Genomic DNA, 22,168 nt, shown 5'->3' on the forward strand with positions numbered 1-22,168 from the left:
GGTTATTCCCAAACTATCCATTAATTTTCCTCTATTTTTTAAGAAATTCTTATGTTTTTGTTACGCAAATAAAATACACAGATAAAAATGTTTAAATGCGTACATACCTTAGTGTCGAGAATACCCGGAAAAAAATCAGAAAATTTACTCATGTATGTACAATATTAGGAAATTATCTATCGTACAATGATATTTAGAATAAGATACAATGTAATTTACTTTGAAGGAAATTTATTATTACCCTGTTTCTCTGCTGCGTCTTCATTTGTTTCATGAAAGAAAAAAACTTGGATATCATAGAAATTTGATCAAAAATACATTAACTACCTACATCTTTATCTCATACGTATTTAAATGCAGTCAATAAACAAAAAGATAAAAATTCTTAATCGCTTAATACACATTAGGTAGTATGTAGTAGTTCTTTGAACAGTTTACCTTCAAAAGAATTCGTCATAGTAATGTACCTACTTAGCGGGTATTCTTTTGTATTAGTGTCAATAATTAAGTGTAACATTTTATTTTTTCTCGTATATTTTTTATCATCTTAACTTTGTTTGTCGAAATCGAATTAAATTAAAAATAAATTCAAACAAATTATATTATCTTATTGAAAATAAATTCAGAAGTTATTATAATCAGGGCATAAAATATACTTTCTTCTGTGGATTTTTTATTGATAGAATAAGGAATTGTATTGATTGGTTGTATTACGGTACATACTTGAAGTTGTTTATATTATTATTGTAATTATACCTAAGTTAAGTTAATTGCGAATATTGTACTTATTCTCTCAAAAAAGTCTCAGTTATTGGAGATTCTCAAATTAGGTAACCAAAACCTGAACAAAATCGCACTCACCTCGTCAAACAGGTTTCACAATACGAAAAACATTTTATCACAGTCACAGAATAAAAAAAATTGTTAAAGGTATGTAAACGATAAAATTAATAGTTTGGGACCGTTCCTCGCTAGTTACGTTAGGGGGAGAGTGGAAGGCCGGTAGCTTCGCGATTTATTTGCAGAGAGCGCGGCTACGTGTGTCGCCTTCGGAGGCTGTTTCACGACTTGCAAACTTGATGCGCCCTTATACTACCACAAGAATCATTAATTACTCCAATTATTTCTAGTGTAGACGAGATTTCAGCTGGTTTCAGCGCGCCGGACGAGCACTTCAGCGGCCACTAAAGCCCTAACAAAAGTTTATATATAGTAAATCCGATTATTATTTATGTTGGAGCAAATCGATGTGAATCAGCCATAAAACAATATTTTACAAAATGATTGCTATAGATCAGCGTTTATTAGAAATAACACATGCCGTCCTTGCAGAATTAGTTTTATTTTATAGTTAGTACAAACATAGGTACGTATCAAATTCAAATTAAAGCAAATAAATATTACATGACATGCGGTTAAATTGAGCACTTAATTAGAATAGCTATCTTCAATTTAAAAAAATATCATTTAAATAAACCTTGAGCCTACCTCATTTAGAACTACTGTAGTCAGCGAACAGCGCTACGAAGTTATGTATGAGTTTCAGTACTTTCAGTGAAGTTAGATCAGTATTTGTGTTTCAATAGTTTCACGTGTATAACTACCTAAACTATTGATAGATTATGTCGCCGTCTATCTGTTTTATTTCTCAGCTGCTAATCTCGGGGTCCGTAAACGGCTGAAATATAGGATTAAGTACTTTATTTACTGTTTTACAGTTAATTTTGCTTGCCTGGCAAGTAGGATGCAAGTTTTGCAGTTTGCAAAAAAAATCCACCACTTACCATGGTATGGTGTAGTAGAAGGCGACTTCACAGCGAAGGGTATACATCAACAGTACCTATAGGTATTGATAGACTAGCATAGAAGCATCATTGATCTGGTGGTGCAAAAAATAACTTAGATTTATGATGTATCCCAAACACAAAATGCCCTATCTTACATAACACGAGTTAATACTCAATTTTTAATTTTGGTAAGACAGGAAGTCCTTTATGGACAATATCGTTAATTATATTTTTCTTTTCAATTTCGGGAAAAAGTATCTTATTATGTTATTTCAAGTATTCTACACTCGTGTACCAAATTTTATCAAAATCAGTCTAGTATATTTTACGTGAAAGAGCTACAAACACATCCTTATAAACTTTCGCATTTATAATATATGTAGTAAAGTAGAATGGATGGCAATAAACTTGTATTTGTTTCGATCGACGCTTTCCGACGTAACGTCCGCTCATCGGAATGTTTCGATTCCCAATAACAGAATGACTCACGGTGAGCACTTCCCAATCCTATTTCTATCGATTTTCATGACTTTTCAAATAAACTTTTTTTAATAATAGCATTATGCAAAAGAATATGGTCAAAGGGGCACCACGTGCTCCGCTCCCTCCAGAGAGGGAGGACGTAACCGGGACTAACGCCAGGAACTTACTTCGAGGCTAATTCAATCTGTATAATTTGTCCCGTATATATTTATTTACATACATACATACATAAAATCACGCCTCTTTCCCGGAGGGGTAGGCAGAGACTACCTCTTTCCACTTGCCACGATCTTTGCATACTTCCTTCGCTTCATCCACATTCATAACTCTCTTCATGCAAGCTCGGCGGTTTCGGGTACTTTTGACCTTTTTATATTTATTTACTTGTTTTTTTACGTGTTTCACGAGGTTTAGGCCATGATCCTGGGAGCCAAAAGCTATCACTGCAGCATAGGTAGGTACCGTATGTACACTATATACCGAGAGGAAGAGAAAATCAATGCACATACCTAAACCTATATGTATCCTATACTCTAAAATTCCGGCCACTCGGATGAAGATTTTTTTATGCCAAACTTAATATACCTTATAAGTCTTTTGTCAGCCTCATTGATTATCCGATGTAATTGTAATAAGTATCTGCCTTGTAGCATGAGATATTGTGTTTATCTGATGACCGCTAGATAGCAATCTCGAGCAATCATCGACAATAGTAACCGGAGTCAAATTCTTTTAGGTAATCTTCGTTAACGTTTTACAAAAATCTTTGAATATAGAACAAAATATAATAACATAAGATCCTTGCCCTAGAGCATGGGCGAAGGGGATCCCAGTGTAGCGGGAGCGATGATTCGGCTCGACCGCCACCAAAGGGAAGATCTTCCGCCAAGCTAGGTGTGACGCCTGGAGAACCGAGGCTCCAACGATGGTGAGTCGGATGTTGTATTTATTCTCCAATTCGTGAAATCTTAGTTTGCGCGATTTACTCTTCGGTGCAATTGATTCAGCGCGTCAATTTCATCGCTGATTGACATTGTCAAAGTAAGTAGAGTGTGTTATCTAAAAAAAGAAGATATTCCGACGGGCCAACCCTCATTGGAAACTCTTAATAGTCCATTCATGCCACAGAGTAACTCCTACCACGTCTGAATTGCCAAGTCAATCAACACTTATCAGGATTTGAATATCAAAATCCGCTTTACGTCTTCTTAATTAGGCAGTTTACTACCACAACAAGTACCAGGTATTATCAGTTTATTTAAGTACAAAGTAGTATCTACTGATATTAGTATACATTTGTGAAACGACTGTGAGACGCCTGGACGCTGACTAATTAGTAACATGAGATGACATTCCCCTTTTTCAGACGGCAATTTGAGAAGCGGCAGCAATCACTTATAGGCTGAATGAACCGCATTACGTTAACAACTAATTAACTCGTGTTAAGTCTGAAAAAATGTTTTGAATGATACTAATATCAGTTCAGCCATAGAATATATAAATTACCTATTTACATTTTGTATGAATGATGTACGCAGCTAACCTTCTTTTTGTATTGATATCCAATCAGAATCCTTTACTCCCAATCCCAATTTAAGAAGCCTTTGCCTTGACCAACGCTTAAAATCTACGCAAGTAGAAAAGCAGCTAACACACACTGTTCTCTTTTTTCTTTCAGACCAGCTTGGAAACTGGACAACCTAGACTGAAAAACCACATAATGACACAGAGGAGGCTTTTCAGTTTTAGTTTTTAAATCTGGGTAAAAAAATAACTTCTTAGAACGAAAGTCAGAATTGTATAGATAAGTAGGTAAGTAAGTACGCAATATTAATTCAAAGAATCTTCAACTCCATATCAAGAGCTTGATAAACAAACTGAGTAGAGGTCAAAAATTTCCCGTCATAATTAATGCTTATTCGACTCATTGGTAAGTCCTTTTTCGGGGCTTGGTGTCAAGTCGTAAAAGGGACGTTGGACAAATACAGTGGCGACGTCGTCGGAGGCCAGCGTCAACCTCCGGTAACTACTTCACGCCGGTTACCACTGGTTTCGCATGTTACTGAGAGGATGATGCACTTCTATTAGCCCAACAGTATGACACACGCGTTTCAAATAAGCTTAAATTACATCTTCTTAATCTATATGATAAGGGTTTTGAAGGTTGGAGGAAAACACGAGGAAAAGGACGAGTTGGTTGGATGTAGGCTGCTAAGACCGGTCAAAGAGGAGTGGCATATGCATGATGATTAGAAAATGAATAAAAAAGTTCAATTACTTACCTACTATAAACATCTTATAGTATACTAACTTTTGCACGGGACTTCGCTTCCGTAGGAAATTCTAGAAAAAAAAGTAGCCTGCGTTACTCTTGGAAGTCGATTCTACAGATATGTTTGGAAAATTACGTGTAAATCATTCCGGTAACTAGCGTAGCTAGAAGTACGTAGCGTACTTTTATGTTTTTTAAGTGTACATTTTTTAAATAGGTAGGTACCTACCTGCTTAATTGAATATTAATTTTTTTTATTACGCTGATTCCAGCACTACCTATTCGTTTTGTGGGCTGAAAGCAACACATATTAAGGACCGGGAAAAGACCGTGAACCACGGCAAATTAAATGTCCCTCAGAATTAACGGGTCACCAAATTTTAAACGTTCGCCTTAACATGTTTTTTATTGCTTCCCATCATATCCTCCATGTGTTAAGTCTTTGTCTGAAAAGGAACCCACTTTTGACAGTGGTCTTGAATTGGAAGTTTGTTTTTTACACGAAGCGGCTCCCGTCATTTCCGTAACCTTTCTCGTAAGCTCGGGGAATTTATATTTTGATCATGGTTACACATCCAACTAGATCTGGGATGTAACCATTTTCAAAGTGAATAATTTGATTGCATACCGAAATTCTGAAAGTGAAGGAAAATCGTGAAATAAACCTACACATCCAGGCATTTGCCTGTAATCAAACTAATCTAAAAAACATAGAAACCTGTGTCGCCTTGGCCATCACAAATTTTTATTTGGTCACTTAACCGTTGGACTACCAACGCTCTTACCGAGCAATTATTATTTTCAGGAAGCTACAAGCCCTATACATACAGGCTTTAGTACCAATACCAAAGCGTGTATTTATTGGGCTTGAAGTTATTGCGAAAAGGGGGAAGCCGGAGAAGCGAAAGTTCCTAACAAAAATATAAGAGCAATGACGCGTTCCTTGTCCGCAGTTATTTTATAAAATAGGAGTCATATTTCTTAGTTCTGCTTGTTTGTTCTATTTATTCTAAAAACGCGTTATTTCTCCCCAAACTTAAATGAATTCTCTTTTTTTGAGGCAAAACAACATCATGTGGAACTGCTTTTCGAGCAACTAAGCATAGGCCATGATCAGCTTCCTCACTATTTTGATGTTGCAATGATCAGCTTAGTCACTCTTTATTTATTGGACTTCCCAGTATGGATGTCTACAGATATCAGCATGATTTCCGTAAAAGCAGGTTCTTTCGAACATCTAATTGGCATGATTTTGCATAGCGAAACTGGCAAATCATAAATAAAACAAATAAGGCTGTAGGAGATACTTTATTGTAATCCCATACAGGTTTTTCTTTATCCTTAACCTAGATGTTGGTCACACTCTACTTGAGTGGGATGAACCTGGAGCTGTGGGTGGCACCAATACCGGGCCGACCGTGCTTGACAGGCTTGTATGTGACCGAAAATTCGCCAAGATAGTGACCAATCATCTCAGGCTTGATTTCAACCTGTAACAATAAATGTAACCCATTAGTACCTCTACTGATGGAGAAAGCCTACACAAACATACCTTGAGCAAATTGTTGACATCCTGAGTAAAGGCTACCCTTAACCAACAAACTTGTAAGAAGAAAGTTGTGAATGTGGAAGAAAAAAGAAGTAACTATGAAGGGATGTATCAAGTGAAAAGACAGCCTCGGCTTGTTGATCAAGGCATGTTCCATTAAGTGAACTCATAGAAATCAGAACTTATGACAAAAGAAATGCCATATTATTATACTTGACTCTTATGATCATGATGTGTCATTAAATCTGATCAAAATTGAGATGCTTATTCTAAATTCTATGTTCTCTTTACACTAGTCTTTCTTCTCTTTACATCAGGCTTCTAACAAAGAAGTATTGGACTTGTGTTCTACTGGAAATATAGTCAAGTTGCATCATGGGAAATAATTGCAAGTACAGTGAACCACTTATCTCTATGACGGGTACTATTTTGAATGGAACTCTATGATATGGTAATACAGGCAAATTTGCTGTGCATTTAGGAAGATTGGATAAGCAATCCTTTTGTTAAAAAAGGTTTGTTATAATAGATCACATTAAATTTAAAAACAAAAATCCTATATAATTTGGGAATTCTAAGAAAACAGAAGTTCTGAGGTTTAAAGAAACAAACAAAACTCAATAGCCACGATATTTTGTAAAAAAAACTTACAAAATCTTTCCACCCAGATGTGGTTTGTATTGATCCACATTTTCTCTTTCAATATTATCTAAGAAAATGTGTTTAAGTGACTTAGGTAAACTTTTAAACATAACTATACTAAGGTACCTGGTACTTGGATTTTATCGTAATGCATGCTTGATATACTAAATCCTACTCCATTATGTATATTAAGCAGTCAATTGTTAAGTGAGTTATATCCGTTAAGTTTAATGCAAACCATTACTCCTTCCATGTAAATAATGTGTGGAAATCTACACATTCACGTAATTTCCATACCTAATCAAGATTCAAGCTCCCTGGTAACTGGATTACAGAGGTTAGGTTGCAGTCTTTTAAATTTTTGACATAGTCAATATGAATTAAGAATAAACTAAACAACCAGAACATATTTGTGACTTGCAACTCACCTGATTGAATGTCTTGCCATTGTAAATACCAACAATAGAGCCGACCATCTCTGGTACAATAATCATGTTGCGAAGGTGAGTTTTGACAATCTCTGGCTTCTCATTTGGTGGAGCCTCTTTCTTGGCGCGACGCAACTTCTTCACGAGTGCCATGGGCTTACGCTTGAGACCGCGGGCGAATCGCCGGCGGGCGCGGGCATGCATCAACTCCATGAGCTGTTCACTGAAGTAATTTTGAGGTTAGTAGTTTGTAGTATTCTAACAAACAATTACCTATAACATGGGTACTCATAACTAGTATGTCTTTTATATGAACTTTGATTTGGAAAAGAATGTTTGTACGCAATAGATATAGTTAATATTAATCTAGAAATAAAAACATAGCTGGAGCTAACAAGTCTTGTGCATTATGAAAAACAGGTGGATATTTCTGCTGCAAAAAAAACAACGAATTTAAAGGATAAGTTCTTACTTGGGCATGTCCAGAAGTTGATCAAGATCAACTCCTCGGAAGGTAAACTTCCTGTACGAGCGCTTTTTCTTAATCGCTTCTTCAACCTGAAAAATGTAAACATAACTTATCACTTTTGGAAAATATCACTGAAACCAAATGCTTAAATATAATAATATGTGATTTGTGTAAAAAACTATAGAATTTAATTGTGGATTGGACCCCATTTTCTAGATAAATTTTAAATAAACTTCACAAACCTCAGCCATGTTTCCAAATTGGTTCACAGAAAAACTGAAAAGACTTGTGCTCTGACGTTGACACTATCATATAAAGACCGACATACAGTTTGACATTGACAATTCTCAATTGACATTGAGAATGCAAGTACGTATCAGCAACGTCTGCCAGTCATCTCGTTGGTTGACACACGTATTTTCGTCAAATCGCGATATTTATTGTTTTCCTTATTTGTTCTCTTCCCATTTCATCCTTTACTCGGTTGTGGATACAGAACACAATAAGGTAAGTAAGTTATTTAGTTGTAATTCGCACCTACTCCATCACTCCGTGATGGAGTTGGGTGACGAAGAAGGCCCCCCAGACTGGGGAGGTACGAGTTCTTCTTTCAGGAAGAAATCCTCTACGCCTCGCCCTTCTAAGCGACCTGCCGAATCTGCAATAGAATCGGAACCAAAAAAAACTTCTCCCCCATCGGACTCAATCCAATCTGTTTTTCATCGTCCGGGTTTTGAACCGGACTCTATCATTAAATATACCGACGAAGACGATGCTCCGTTTATCGTATATGTTACGAGGATGGAACCCGATCCTTCTGCGGGTCTATCTATTAAGCTGCTTAAATTTGCTCAATTTCTGCATCAAAATTCTGTCAGTGGTATCAAATCTGGGGGACTTAAACTCATGGGCAGGAACAAAATTTCAATCGAATTTACAGATAGGGACTCTGCCAATTCTTTTTTAGAAAATCCTTTAATCCCAAATAATAAATATACTGCGTCTGTCCCGAGATTCAATATCTCTCGCATGGGAGTTGTTAGAGATATCCCTACGGACTGGACTCTTGAAGAATTAATTAATAATATTTCTGTTCCGCCCAACTGTGGTCAGGTAGTAATGGCCAGACGTCTTAACTCCAAATCAAAGAAACCTGACTCCTCCGTTTCCTGGTTCCCAACCACTACTGTTGTCCTTACTTTCCGTGGACATGTCCTCCCGGAAAGAGTTTTTTGTTTCCATACCTCTCTCCCTGTATCAGTCTACCTCCTCCCCACAATCCAATGTAGGAACTGCTGTAAATTTGGTCATATCAGCAAACAGTGCCGCTCCAAACCACGCTGCTATAGGTGTGGCCAATTCCAACACTCAGGTGATTCATGCTCCTCAGATGTTCCTTTATTATGTTTATTCTGCGGGAATTCCCATCTTGCTACTGACCCATCCTGCCCCGAACATATTAGGCAGAAACAAATAAAAGTTATCATGGCAAACGATAACATTAGTTACTCTGAGGCAGCAATGAAAATTCCTCAAAAACGTTCTTTTTCTCAAGTTGCTGCTGCAGATACCCCTGCTTCCTCCCAATTCTACTCCTCCCAATCTCCAGTCTCCTCTCCACAACGCCCACCAAACCCTCCCCGCTCTTCAGCCCCCAATCTGTCTTCCTCTTACAAAAAAACGATTACAATTTCCCCTAAAACCAGACCAGAGCTTGGTAAGTCTTATGACATTCAGGCTCTCAGAGAAATTACCGCAACTCCAAAATCTTCCCTTCCCAATGGTTGTGCGTGTTCTTGCCAACACCAGGACCCTTCCACTGCTTTATCTCCAAATGATAACCTATTTGAGATTTTAGCAGACGCCCTTATCCAATTTTTATCACGAGATGTTGATATGTTACCGCCCAATACCATTTCTCGTCTTCAACAAATAATCGTTCCCATCCTTTCCAAACATAATGGACCAAGTTCTTCTTCAGTGGAATACTAGGAGTGTATCCAAAAAGAAACCTGATTTAGTCTTCTTAATCAATAGATACAATCCCATTATAGTTGCCATTGCTGAAACGTGCCTTAAACGCACGTCTCACTTCCATATCCCACACTACTCTTGTTTTCGAGATGATAGAGATGATGGTTGGGCAGGCTGCGCTTTGTTAGTCTCTCAATCCATCACCTTCACTCAAGTTCCTATTCCCCCTCACAGCTCTTCCTTCCATGTTGTTGCTGTGAGAGCCTTAGAAATATCCTTTGTTTCTGTTTACCTCCCTCACCCTCACCACTCTATTGTCCTGGAACTACAGTCTATTCTTTCTTCTATCCCTACTCCCCTTATCATATTAGGTGACTTTAACATACGTAGCACCCTCTGGGGCTGCCCCTTTGACGATTCAATTTTTCCTGTCTTTCTTGATCTTCTTGACAACATAAACCTTTGCACTTTAAATGATGGCTCTATCACCCGCCGGTCTCCTCCGTCCCAAAATGCCAGTATCCCAGACCTTACCCTAACATCCCCCCAACTTGCTCCTCTATTGCTTTGGCGGGTCTTACCTACTTCTTATGGTAGTGATCATTTTCCAGTCCTTACCACACTAATTAAATCCATTTCCAAGGTTTCGCCCCTTCCTCCTCTTCTTAAATACAAAACCGAAAAGGCAGACTGGGACAAGTTCTCAACTTGCCTCAAGGTTCTTACTTCCTCCCTTCCCTCTCCCTCTAGCCAAAACTTTTTACAGGTGTATGAAGAGTTCATATCTGCTGTTATTTCTGCTGCAGATGAATCAATCCCAATTAAAAATGCTTCACACAACAAAATTCCCTCCCCTCCATGGTGGGACTCTGAATGCTCCGAATTTATCAGGAAAAGAAACAAAGCTGAGAAAGATTTTAATAGTGACCCCACCTTGACAAATTATCTACTTGTTCGTAAAACAATGGCACAGACTAAGCGTCTATTGTCCCAAAAAAAACACCTTGGCTGGAAGTCCTTTTGTGAGTCCATTTCCCCCAAATCCTCTCTTTCAAGTGTCTGGAAGAAAATTAAATCTTTTAGAAGAGCCACAGCTTATCAAGACTCCTCTTCTAATGACACTTCACCTTGGCTCAATGATTTTATAAATAGACTTTCCCCTCTAACCGCTCCTGCTTTGGACGAACTTCCATACTCCTCATATAACTGTCCTTCCCCAACCATCCTAGATGATCCCTTCTCCCTCCAAGAATTATTATCCGCTCTGGACGGTCTCAAGGATTCCTCCCCTGGTATTGACGGCATTCCCTTTTCTTTCATTACCAACGCTCCTCTTCCTTCCAAATTATACCTCCTGTCCATTTTAAATCATATTTTCCTGTCTGGGTCTGTCCCAGAATCATGGAAGAACCAAATTATTATTCCCATTCTTAAACCAGGGAGGAACCCTCTAGACCCCCTCAGCTATAGACCCATTGCCCTCTCATCGGTAATACATAAAATTATGGAACACCTCATCAAAAATCGATTAGAATGGTTTATTGAATCAAAGGGCATACTTCCAAATACTCAATTTGGCTTTAGAAGAGGTATGGGAACTCTGGACAGCCTGAGCATCCTGGTCTCCCATATAAGAGTGGCATTCTCTAAAAACGAACATGTGGTAGGCGTTTTTCTTGACATAACTTCAGCATATGATAACGTTCAACTTCCTATTCTCAGGCAAAAATTGCATAAGCTGAGTATTCCAGTGAGGCTGATTAATATCATGTGTAATATGCTCATGGATCGTCACATAATTGTCCGTTTGCAGGGTTCTCTTCTTCCCCCTCGCTCTGTTTGGAAGGGTCTTCCACAGGGCTCTGTACTTAGTCCCATATTGTATAATTTATATACTTCTGACCTAGATCAGTCTGTCAATTGCTTTTGCAATATTCTTCAATATGCTGATGATATAGTTCTTTTCGCTTCTTCGGACTCCTTTGATGACATTAGCCGTCGTTTAAATTCAGCTCTTTTTTACCTCAACACCTGGTTAGAAGACCATGGATTATCTATCTCCCCGCTTAAATCAAACTGTGTCGTCTTTACTCGGAAGAGATCTTTGCCCCTATTAACTATTTCGATTAATAATGAAACTATCCCTCAAAAAGACAGTTGTAAATTTTTAGGAATTACCTTAGACTCCAAACTAACAGGTGTTACTCACTTAAACCATGTTGTCCAAAAAGCTGAAAAGGGAGTTAATGTCATGAGGTCTCTCTCTGGGGTCCGCTGGGGCTCCCACCCCTATAGTCAAAAATTAATTTATAATGCCCTTGTACGTAGCCATTTTGACTACGGTGCCTTCTTATTAGAACCATGCAACAAATTAGCTTTGGCGAAATTAGACAAAATTCAACATAAATGTCTCAGAATTATAACCGGTGCTATGAAATCTTCTCCAACAAATGCCCTTCAGGTTGAATGTTTGGATCCTCCTCTTGTATTAAGGAGACAATTTTTAGCTGATAGATTTCTTTACAAAACAATCCAATTATTTTCTCATCCCTTATTAGAAATACTTAACTCTCTATCAGACTATTGTCATACCTCTTCTTATTGGGTTAACAAAGATCACCCCCCTTTGGTTAAAAGCTTCGATAAAATAGATAACCTTCCCCACCCAGTTGCCCAATTCTCCAAAAATCCTATCTTTGATATTGACTTCCACCCTCTCATCTTCCAACCTAATGTTCTTCTAAACATAGGACTATCCAAGAATCTTCCTGGTGCTGATAGGATATTCAACCGGATCATTTGTGAGAAATGGTCTGATTGGACCCTCATTTTTACGGATGCTTCCAAATTATCTCAGGACTCTAATGTTGGTGCAGCAGTTTGGATACCTAAATTCAATCTTTTACTAAGTTTTAAATATCTTTCACAATCCTCTATATTTACTGGAGAATCCATTGCTCTCTTTGAAGCTGTTCAATTTGTTTTATCTCACAATTTGGACAAATCACTTATCCTCTCAGACTCTTTGAGCTGCCTCCAAGATATTTTGAAACGACCCTTCCATGCAAAGGATAACTTTCCAATTACCCTGAAAATAAGAGAAACCTTATATAAATGCCAGTCTTCCAGTATTAATGTAGTTATTGCTTGGATTCCAAGCCATTCAGGAATCAAGGGTAATGAAACAGTAGATATGTGGGCTAAACAAGCTTCTACTTCAGGTTCTGACTGCCACAAATTTCATTACTCTCGAGACCTTAGACTTCTGGCTAAACCACAATTAATGACTAATTGGAATAGACAATGGCAACATTCTCGTCAGCAAAAAGGTGTCTGGTATGGAAATATCCAACCAAACTTACCCAAAGTCCCTTGGTTCTTCCGGCATCGAAACTTGGAGAAGTGGGTAACGTCGGTTATTATCCGAATGCGACTTGGCCATGTATGTATCCCTGTCTTCCTCCATAAACTCCGAATTAGAGATACTTCTATCTGTGAATGTGGCCTGGATGAAGGTAGTCTTAATCACATAATTTTCAACTGCCCCAAACTTGTGGTCCATCTTCGTAACATAATTCCGTCTAACATTCCCCATCTAAATTTAGACACTAATTCATTTCTTTCTCTTGTCCACACTCGGTTCTGTTATATAATTGCAAAGTTCATAACTAAAAATAACCTAAAACTATAGTTCCCATTACAAATTTATTTATTTTTTTTAACTTCCGAAATCTCCCTATTAAGTATATCCCTTGCTTTGCACAACTTTTATACCTTACACACTCACTACACATTATAATCATTAACTTGTCTTCTCTTTTACTAACAATACCTACTTGTTGTGTTTGTCTTTTTGTGTTTGTACATTTGTTAACCTTCTCCTTTCAGATTGTATACCGTCCATTTTTGTAACTTCGTGTCTCTTCAAACCATGACATTGGCAGAATCACCGAAAGTCCGGTGGAAGCCATAATATAGAAAAGAAAGAAAGAAAGTACGTATCAAAAAAGCATAGATTTACATGGCATAGACTAAAGAATTGAAGTTCTATTCACGAAGCTACAAATCTTTTGTAACAAAAGGCACTTCTTATTTATTCTCTTTCTATCTCTTTAGTTACAGTATATATGGGCTCTGACAGCAAACCGCCGACTTCGTACGACTTGTACTTATCCTTGTTGTACTCATATTATGCAAATAAAAGTTTGAATTTGAATTTTGATTTTCTATGCGTACGACTATTATACTACAAGATGTTATAATATGATGTTGAAAAGTTAGTCCATATTTTTTATTCACAAAATTTTTAAAACGGACTTTACATCATATTTTGAATGAATACATATGATGGAAAAGTCCGTTTTACATATCTTCTTCTTTAATTTAAGAGCTATCTCTTCCATAATTAAAACTAAATATTATTACAATCTTGCAGACTGTGTAGTCAACACTATGGTAGTAGTTTCCACAGGATATGCAAAAAATAAATAATAGTTTAAAAAAACTAAAAAACTACGCTTTTATTGCTAATCAAACTAAAAAATAGAAAATAAAAATTAATGACAAAGGAATTCAGTAGTAGCAAGTCGAACAATCAGTTATAGTCAGTTGTAGTAGTAATTACCTCGGATTAAAATTATAACAAAATTAAATTTATAAACAAAACAATTTAAATCAGAGTAAAAAGTGTGGGGTGCCTGATGTAGTAAATATTAAAATCATTCTATTAGCATATATTTATGACAAGAGAGTTATGAAAATGAAGTAAAATGCACCCCACGCTTTTTACTCTGATTTAAATTGTTTTGTTTATAAATTTAATTTTGTTATAATTTTAATCCGAGGTAATTACTACTACAACTGACTATAACTGATTGTTCGACTTGCTACTACTGAATTCCTTTGTCATTAATTTTTATTTTCTATTTTTTAGTTTGATTAGCAATAAAAGCGTAGTTTTTTAGTTTTTTTAAACTATTATTTATTTTCTATTTTTTAGTTTGATTTGCAATAAAACGGGTAGTTTTTTAGTTTTTTTATACAATTATTTTTTGGAAGTTAACACTTCTGGTATAACTATCTTACTAGAAAAGACTTTCGCAACCATGCGCCCATCGCCGGAGGTTTTCACAACTAACTTTCTTAAAGTTATATGTGGCCTGATTGGATTAAATCTCATAATATTCTCATCATCATGATTCTTTTTAAGGCGATGGGCTTGCAACCTGTCACTATTTGAATCTCAATTCTATCTTAAAGCCAAATAACTGAACGTGGCCTATCAGTCTTTACAAGACTGTTGGCTCTGTCTACCCCGCAAGGGATATAGACGTGATTATATGTATGTATGATGATTGTTAAACCCAGTTGAAAAGAATTTTATAGTGATAAATCACTGTTAATAATATTTTTGACTATCCAGCAAACGTAATAATTTTCGATTGTGGCCTTGCCAGGAATCAAACCACAAGATTAAGAGGCAGATTGATACAGGAACAAAAATATTTCAAACATACCTCCACTGCCTTTACAACCAGGAACGCAACAAAGTTTATCTGAAGACATCGTGGCACTTTTGTTGTAAAATCTGTCTTTCACAAAAACAAACACAAACTTGGGACTCCTATCTCAAATAATAAGGTACTTTTTACAGGAGTCCTATCTCAAAATATCTGCACAACACAGTAAACACAGTCAGAGTCCAATCTCAGATGATAAAATCACACGAATATCCGGAAGAACAAAGCCCGACTCAACGGAAGATTCCAAACTCCAAATAACGACAAGTTATCAGCACAAAACAAAGTGCAAATAGGTAAATACACAGGCACCGGTAAAAAACAACAGAAAGAAAGTTTACAGGTGTTCGAAACGAATTCAATCAAAACTTACTGCAAAACTTATTTGACATAAAAAACTGTCACTCATTTTCCAAGTATTACAGTGTTGCTACTATAAATAGGCAAAAGATACCTAATGTTAATTCAAGAACTGCATTAATATGTTAAATACGTATTAAATATCGCAAAGTTCTGTAGGTAGTAACTTTATTCTTGTATTTTTGTAAATTTAGTTGTTCAATTTTCATTTATTACTTTTGTTTTATTACTTATATATTTTTTATCGTTTTAAAATATTCTACTAATTCTACTATGGTTTCTAATGGTAATTCTAAATGGAGCAATGCGATGAAATAAAGAAGCCTCAGGTTAATAGTAACATTATATGGAAATATATTACATCTCTTTTTGACTCATTATACGTCAGAACTTCTTGGTTTCTTGTATGGAGATTACTGGCACTGGTGCTATCTCTGTCTCTCTTACTCTCATACGAAGGATCTAAAAATGAATTTATTAATCCTGGCAGTTTTAATAAGGATAATGAGAAACTCTTATCAAAATATTGCATTGTCATCGGTCCTTGATACGTGTGCAAAGTTCCAAGTTGATCAGACGTTTAGAAATCAGTGAAAATTAAGCTCAAAGATTCCGTTACATACATACATACATACATACAACCCAAGCTAATAAAAGCGTAGTAATGACGTAAATGCGGGCTGCGGGTAAAAGCTATTGAATATGTAACGGCAATATGTCATCGCACTAGGCACCTAAGTACTTATATCATTGATCTCGATGTACTCATATTATTCATATATAATACATACATACATATGTTCACGTCTATATCCCTTGCGGGGTAGACAGAGCCAACAGTCTTGAAAGGACTGAATGGCCACGCTCAGCTATTCGGCTTAATGATAGAATTGAGATTCAAACAGTGACAGGTTGCCAGCCCATCGCCTAAAAAAGAATCCCAAGTTTGTAAGCCTATCCCTATATAATAAAGCCTTTATTTGCTGACTTTGTACATTATCGGTTAATTACCCAATATAAGCTGATTTAAAGTGAAGTGTGTGCTCTTCGTGCACCAGCAACCAGATCAGGCTGTCCATTAACTATGTCAATACCTCGCACATCGCCTTCCACTCATCGCTATTTTTAGCTGACATGTAATTCATATCGTACCTGGTTAACCGAGCGGTGCTCGGTGGACATGAGAAAAACCTTTTTCTTAAAAAAAAAAGACCATGAAGAAACACTAAAATAAAATCGGTAAATGTCAAAAAAACCTATAAAATACTGAAAACAAAAATTTTACTGTACATTACCGGGGATCGAACCTAGGAAATCCGATGTGAAAACCAATTGTTTTGACAACAGTTGAATAGTACAGGATTTTATTATGATTTCTGTAGGTTCTTTTCTATGCATAGGGAAAAGTCTAGTCCAACAAAATTTATATTTCATGTATACAAGTTTATTTCATCTTGTAGGCAGAAAATATTGAAAATTACAGGTGGAATATTGTTATTTCCCAAAATTGTGGCTTTTAATTCAGATTCACACTAATTTCATTTGTAGATCGCAACAGTCTTGATAACCTCTTCCCAATCAACTTGGGATACATTTTTGTTTTTATAAGAAACTCTTTAGATTGATGTGTAACAGCACCATTATCAAGTTGATATTTGCACAATTTATGTAAAGGTTGCACCAACTGATCTCGATATATAGGATTCCCCTCTAGCTGTGACAGAGCCTCTGCTGCTGTCTCTAGTGTACTTAGACAACCTTCTGTTGGCTGGGTTCTTATTATATAACTGCTTATGGTACTAGTCAACAACTTAACTTGCTTTATATTATGAAGACTTGGACTTGAGGCATATATTCCTTTTGCCTGTGGCCATGTTCCATCTATCAAAATTAAATTATAGGATTCCAAATTGTTTTCCAAACATTTTATGTCAACTGCTGTTTTACTTGGGTATAATAAAAGAGTATTTGGTTGATTAATGATATCCTCTAAGTATTCATGTCTTGGTTGTGGAAACTTTTTCCCTTTGTATATAAGGCACTTGTTTTCAGACAAACCCAATTTAAGCATAGGAGCGGTGCGCAAACACCGTTTCTCTTCAGCTGGATGTTGTAAGAGTACAATTCTACTCCTTGGATTCAATCTTTGTGGCGGTAAAGCTGAACACCAGCAAACAACAGTTGGTCGCCTGAAAATGTAAAAATTATTGAATTGTCTGCAAATATACTCATATTGCTAACTATTTACACTTCTTGTATGGCCAACCAATGTGATGTAGTGTGATGAGAGAGAGCAGTAGTGTGATAAGTGTCAAAACATGATGCTAAATTTTACCCTGCCTAGATAGGCAAGAAATTCCAAATCAGTATATTTGTTTCTAGTGTTTAGTCTTTCATGAGTAAGATGATTCCAGGGTACTTAACTGGAAATTACACAGATTTACTGCCATTAAATGAAATATATTTAGTTTCTTACTAAATATTGAAATCAATTTATTGATTGAAGTATTAGCTGAGTATGCAATTAATAGCATACAAATACAGGATTGGAAATGTTACATTAGGATGTTAAAAGGAAATGTCCTAAAGTTACATGTTGCTGGTTGTCTTAATGATGGAACATTGAGTAAATGAAGAATCCGAGAAGAGAAGCAACTGGGCTGGCAGTGTTTTAATTGGTTCTCTACAAGAAGAGCATGATGGAAGTGCTCCAGCTTTATTTGATCACATTAATATAAATGTTATGTTTCACTAACTCGCATTGTTTACACAGGTCTCGCATCATTGGAGGATCAGCAGGTATATTGGACAGATCATCCCAAACTTCTTCCTCCATATTCCATACGTTTATTTCTGAACAATTTTCGTATCATAAAACCATCACTTAGATATGTCACCGGAATCATAAACTGACCCCAACTACAACAATACAGACGTCGTTTGTCTTTTATTTGCCTGTTATGCCTACCACTGTGGCAAATTATTTATTTCAAAGAAATTATTTCTAAAATAAAAAGAGAAACTCGAAACAAAACAAGAAAGGTGACTGACTGTCTGACATTCGCTGACGCTGATTAGTAGTAGCAGCGCACACCGATTGTCAGGTCAACGATGTCTAACTCTTGAGTGATTCATTATAATATATAACGAAGATTGCTTAAATCATTTTAATTAATCAATATCAATACATATAATAAAACAGTAAAAAATTGTCTGTTCATTGAGTATATATTCAAAAAAATAATTTATTATGGTGAAAAAAAAAAAAATAGCAACCGAGAATGATTTTGAAAAAAAAGTCTGTCTGTTTGAATGTTTGTTTGTATTGAAAGAAAATGCAAATAAAAAAAATGAGATAGTTTTTCTGTACTTGTAATAAGTATGTTGTAAGAGTACAATTCTACTCCTTGGATTCAATCTTTGTGGTGGTAAAGCTGAACACCAGCAAACAACAGTTGGTCGCCTGAAAATGGAAAATTATTGAATTGTCTGCAAATATACTCATATTGCTAACTATTTACACTTCTTGTAAAGAAAATGCTAATAAAAAAAATTTTTCTGTACTTATTACGTGTGTGAAAATAATAAAATTTAAATTAAAACAATTGCCATATTTCAAAATTTGATAAGCAATATATATATTTTTTGATATGGCAACTTATTGCTGAAGACAGGAAACAGTATGTTTTAATTGAATAATTATTGAAAAATATAATTGTATAACAAAATGAATATGAATGCTGGCTGATCCAGATTGGTGAAATTAAAATATTACGATTTCTGCTGCACGGCCCGGGACTGCAGGCAAAAGTGACACTTTTGCCGGGAGCAAGACTTAGCCGCTTTGCGGGCGGTCCTTTAGTTAGTTCTAATAGATAGATATATTTAGTATCGGCTGTGCATCCGTGCGAAGCCGGGGCGGGTCGCTAGTAATTAAATAATAACATTTACACAGCTGCCTTGTTTTTTAAAATCATTTTTTTAACTGTTCTTATCTAAAATGCGTGTAATATTTGGACCCATTGATCCTGCTTCATCACTACATAGTATAAAACAAAGTCGCTATTTTAGTTTGTTTGTCTGTATGCTTAAATCTTTAAAATTACGCAACGGATTTTGATGCGGTTTTGTAACAGGTAGAGTGATTCAAGAGGAAGGTTTTTATGTATAACTAGCGACCCGCCCCGGCTTCGCACGGATGCACAGCCGATACTAAATATATCTATATCTCTAGCAAAGCGGCTAACTAAGTCTTGCTCCCGGCAAAAGTGTCACTTCTGCCTGCAGTCCCGGGCCGTGCAGCAGAAATCGTAATATTTTAATTTCACCACAACTTTAAAACCAAACGTCCAATTTTAATCATTCAAAGACCAAATATTATCTACATAAACTGTTCTTATTGATGAAATTATTTATTTTGATAAGGATTAATAGCATGAGTAAAAAAAACGCGTTTAAATGTAGACCAAAAAAATTCAAGATTTTTAAATAAAAATGTGGTTGTTGTGCCTCACTCGACATAGATAAGTATAGTGTGTCGCGGACTTTTTTGTAGATATTTATAAGATCTACAATTAATTAAAACATTTTATGGTTCTATCTTTTGTAGTTTAGGCAGCGTACGCAAAATAAGTAACTTTTTGGTTGATTTTTTTCAGTTTGTGTCCGAAAAATCCAAATATATTACGGAACCCTATTTTTTTCCGAAATAAAATATAGTCTATGTTACTCGTGGATAATGTAGCTTTCGAATGGTGAAAGAATTTTTAAAATCGGTCCAGTAGTTTTTGAGCCTATTCATTACAACCAAACAAACAAACAAACAAAGTTTTCCTCTTCCTCCATCTATTAAATAATGGAGAAATACTGTTATTTTCAGGGTTTCTAATGTGGTGTCGTAAATTCTTACATTTCTTGCCGCTTACATTGCGTACGCAGGCTTAACCTGACAGGATTTATAAAAATAATGTACTAAGTATTATTTATTGTATAATACATAATAATTTTTTTCCGAATTTCGCACCCGTGCGACGCCGGGGCGGGTCGCTAGTCTAATATATTTAAACGAGCAATTCTTGTATATATATAATCAGGATCTCGGAAACGGCTCCAACGATTTTCATGAAAGTTACAGATTAGGGGCTTTTCGGCTCAAGGTCCTAGGTTCGAGAAAAGCTCGGTTCCCAAGATATATAAACATTTTAAAAACCGCGTTTTAAGAAACTATATCAGCGCCATCTCTGGTAGACCGAGCAAAGCTCGGTCAACCGGGTACTAACCACTTAACCGATCTTGATATTTTGCATAAGCTACATAATGTTAAAGTGGTGGTATGCAGTACAGTACAGAAAAGGAAATAGGATGATTTGAACTTTTTTGATTATTGTGAAAATGCGTTGGAAAACATTAATGCAATAAAAAAACAAAGATAAGGATTGAGTGGATCAGATTGGATTGTAATTAGATGAACAGCAGGGTTCAACCGACGACTGTCGTTTGCCCGACAGAAGGAAAAAATACACTATTTAATTCGTATCAATGTACAATAGATGGCGTTGGTTCCTTTTGATTGATTGTCCGTATATACATTTTACTAACAATACAGTAATATTTTATTTATTGACAAAAGATTTATTTAAATTAAACTTTATTGCAATGTTTCTACTTAAGTGCTTTAACTAAAGTTGCTTATTTATGAATTATCAATAAAAGTGTTGAAAAACGACAGCCCAGTCTGTGACGACGCCATTTTGCGCCGCATTTCATACATATATTTTAGAAATAAAGCTGGTAGTATGTGCTACATCCCTTTCTTTTTTGTTGACTCTCATATGAAGGAAAGAGTAGGCTGCATTATGATATAACTTTCTCCTTTGGGTGTGTAATATAGGTACCTATGAAGAGAATTTTTATTCGTATAATTTGTAAACATGGAGGCCAAGTGTTATTGGTGGAGTCTAAAGTGAAGCACTAACGATTGTATTCTACAGTTTTGATACAGTTTAACTATACCAAGGTAAATAATTCAATTCCTAAAATGTCCGAAAATACATCTATCCTTCCAAGACTCTTGTTTTTTCTGTAATTTATCAAGTAATGAATGCAAACGTATGCACTTATTTGGCGCCAATGTTCCGAAAGACCGTTATTCTCTTTATTTATTACAATTCCAGAATTGTTATCCATTTTATCCTTTATTTGTATGTAATTTACTCTTATTATTTTATAAGATATCCTTTTGTAAAGACATTTCCGTGTGATAATATAAACAGGTCTTACGAGTGTCGTCAGATCTGTCATTCTACCGAATTGCTTTCGGAGTCAAATTAGATATTCTCAAATTTCATATTTGATTGCCATTATAAAGTGTTGATTGTGTTGTTTTTCAGATTGCAATCATGTGTGCCAGTATCCCGTAACTGAAATGACGATTTTTTTGTGTTTTTATTTGGAAACATCTTGACCAACCTTGAAGTAAGTGCTGTATTCTTTGCTCTTATTATAGCGTCATAACATAATAATACCTACGAAACATACGCTTATCTTAATTCCTGAAATCATGAGGGTATTTTTGATATTGCTGCAAGTAAACATAGTGGTATTGGTTCCCTTATGTGTTGATTTAAAAACAAACTTGTCCCTGAATAGCTATAGAGTTCATAGCTGTATCAAGATAAAGATTGTT

General features: G+C 35.8%; 4 protein-coding genes across 6 annotated transcripts in view; 1 reads left to right on the forward strand and 3 right to left on the reverse strand.

The window, feature by feature from the left end:
- LOC106129733 (bumetanide-sensitive sodium-(potassium)-chloride cotransporter) overlaps positions 1-1,056 on the reverse strand; it is a 35,757-nt gene extending 34,701 nt beyond the window's left edge. Inside the window, exon 1 of the mRNA XM_060948543.1 lies at positions 862-1,056. The gene's annotated coding sequence lies outside the window, so the exon portion shown is untranslated. The remainder of the gene's footprint in view (positions 1-861) is intronic.
- Positions 1,057-5,835: 4,779 nt separating this feature from the next.
- Positions 5,836-8,000, reverse strand: LOC106129751 (uncharacterized). Its single transcript, XM_013328415.2, has 4 exons — positions 7,873-8,000; positions 7,634-7,719; positions 7,162-7,384; positions 5,836-6,032 (listed from the first exon to the last, which is right to left on the reverse strand). The coding sequence occupies exons 1-4, from the start codon at positions 7,879-7,881 to the stop codon at positions 5,907-5,909; spliced, it is 444 nt and encodes a 147-aa protein (XP_013183869.1). The 5' UTR covers positions 7,882-8,000; the 3' UTR covers positions 5,836-5,906.
- An 8,815-nt stretch (positions 8,001-16,815) lies between these two features.
- On the reverse strand, positions 16,816-18,599 carry LOC106129750 (tRNA-uridine aminocarboxypropyltransferase 2). The gene is made up of 2 exons (XM_013328414.2): positions 18,240-18,599; positions 16,816-17,672 (listed from the first exon to the last, which is right to left on the reverse strand). Exons 1-2 carry the CDS (start codon positions 18,317-18,319, stop codon positions 17,000-17,002), a joined length of 753 nt encoding a protein of 250 aa, XP_013183868.2. The 5' UTR covers positions 18,320-18,599; the 3' UTR covers positions 16,816-16,999.
- Positions 18,600-21,114: 2,515 nt separating this feature from the next.
- LOC106129588 (histone-lysine N-methyltransferase ash1) overlaps positions 21,115-22,168 on the forward strand; it is a 43,383-nt gene continuing 42,329 nt past the window's right edge. The window contains exons 1-2 of one of the 3 annotated variants that reach the window (XM_060948384.1): positions 21,115-21,499; positions 21,873-21,957. The gene's annotated coding sequence lies outside the window, so the exon portion shown is untranslated. The remainder of the gene's footprint in view (positions 21,500-21,872; positions 21,958-22,168) is intronic. The other 2 variants (XM_060948385.1, XM_060948383.1) reach the window with 2 other exon arrangements.

Source organism: Amyelois transitella, chromosome 16, assembly GCF_032362555.1.
Source record: "Amyelois transitella isolate CPQ chromosome 16, ilAmyTran1.1, whole genome shotgun sequence".
NCBI lineage: Eukaryota > Metazoa > Arthropoda > Insecta > Lepidoptera > Pyralidae > Amyelois > Amyelois transitella.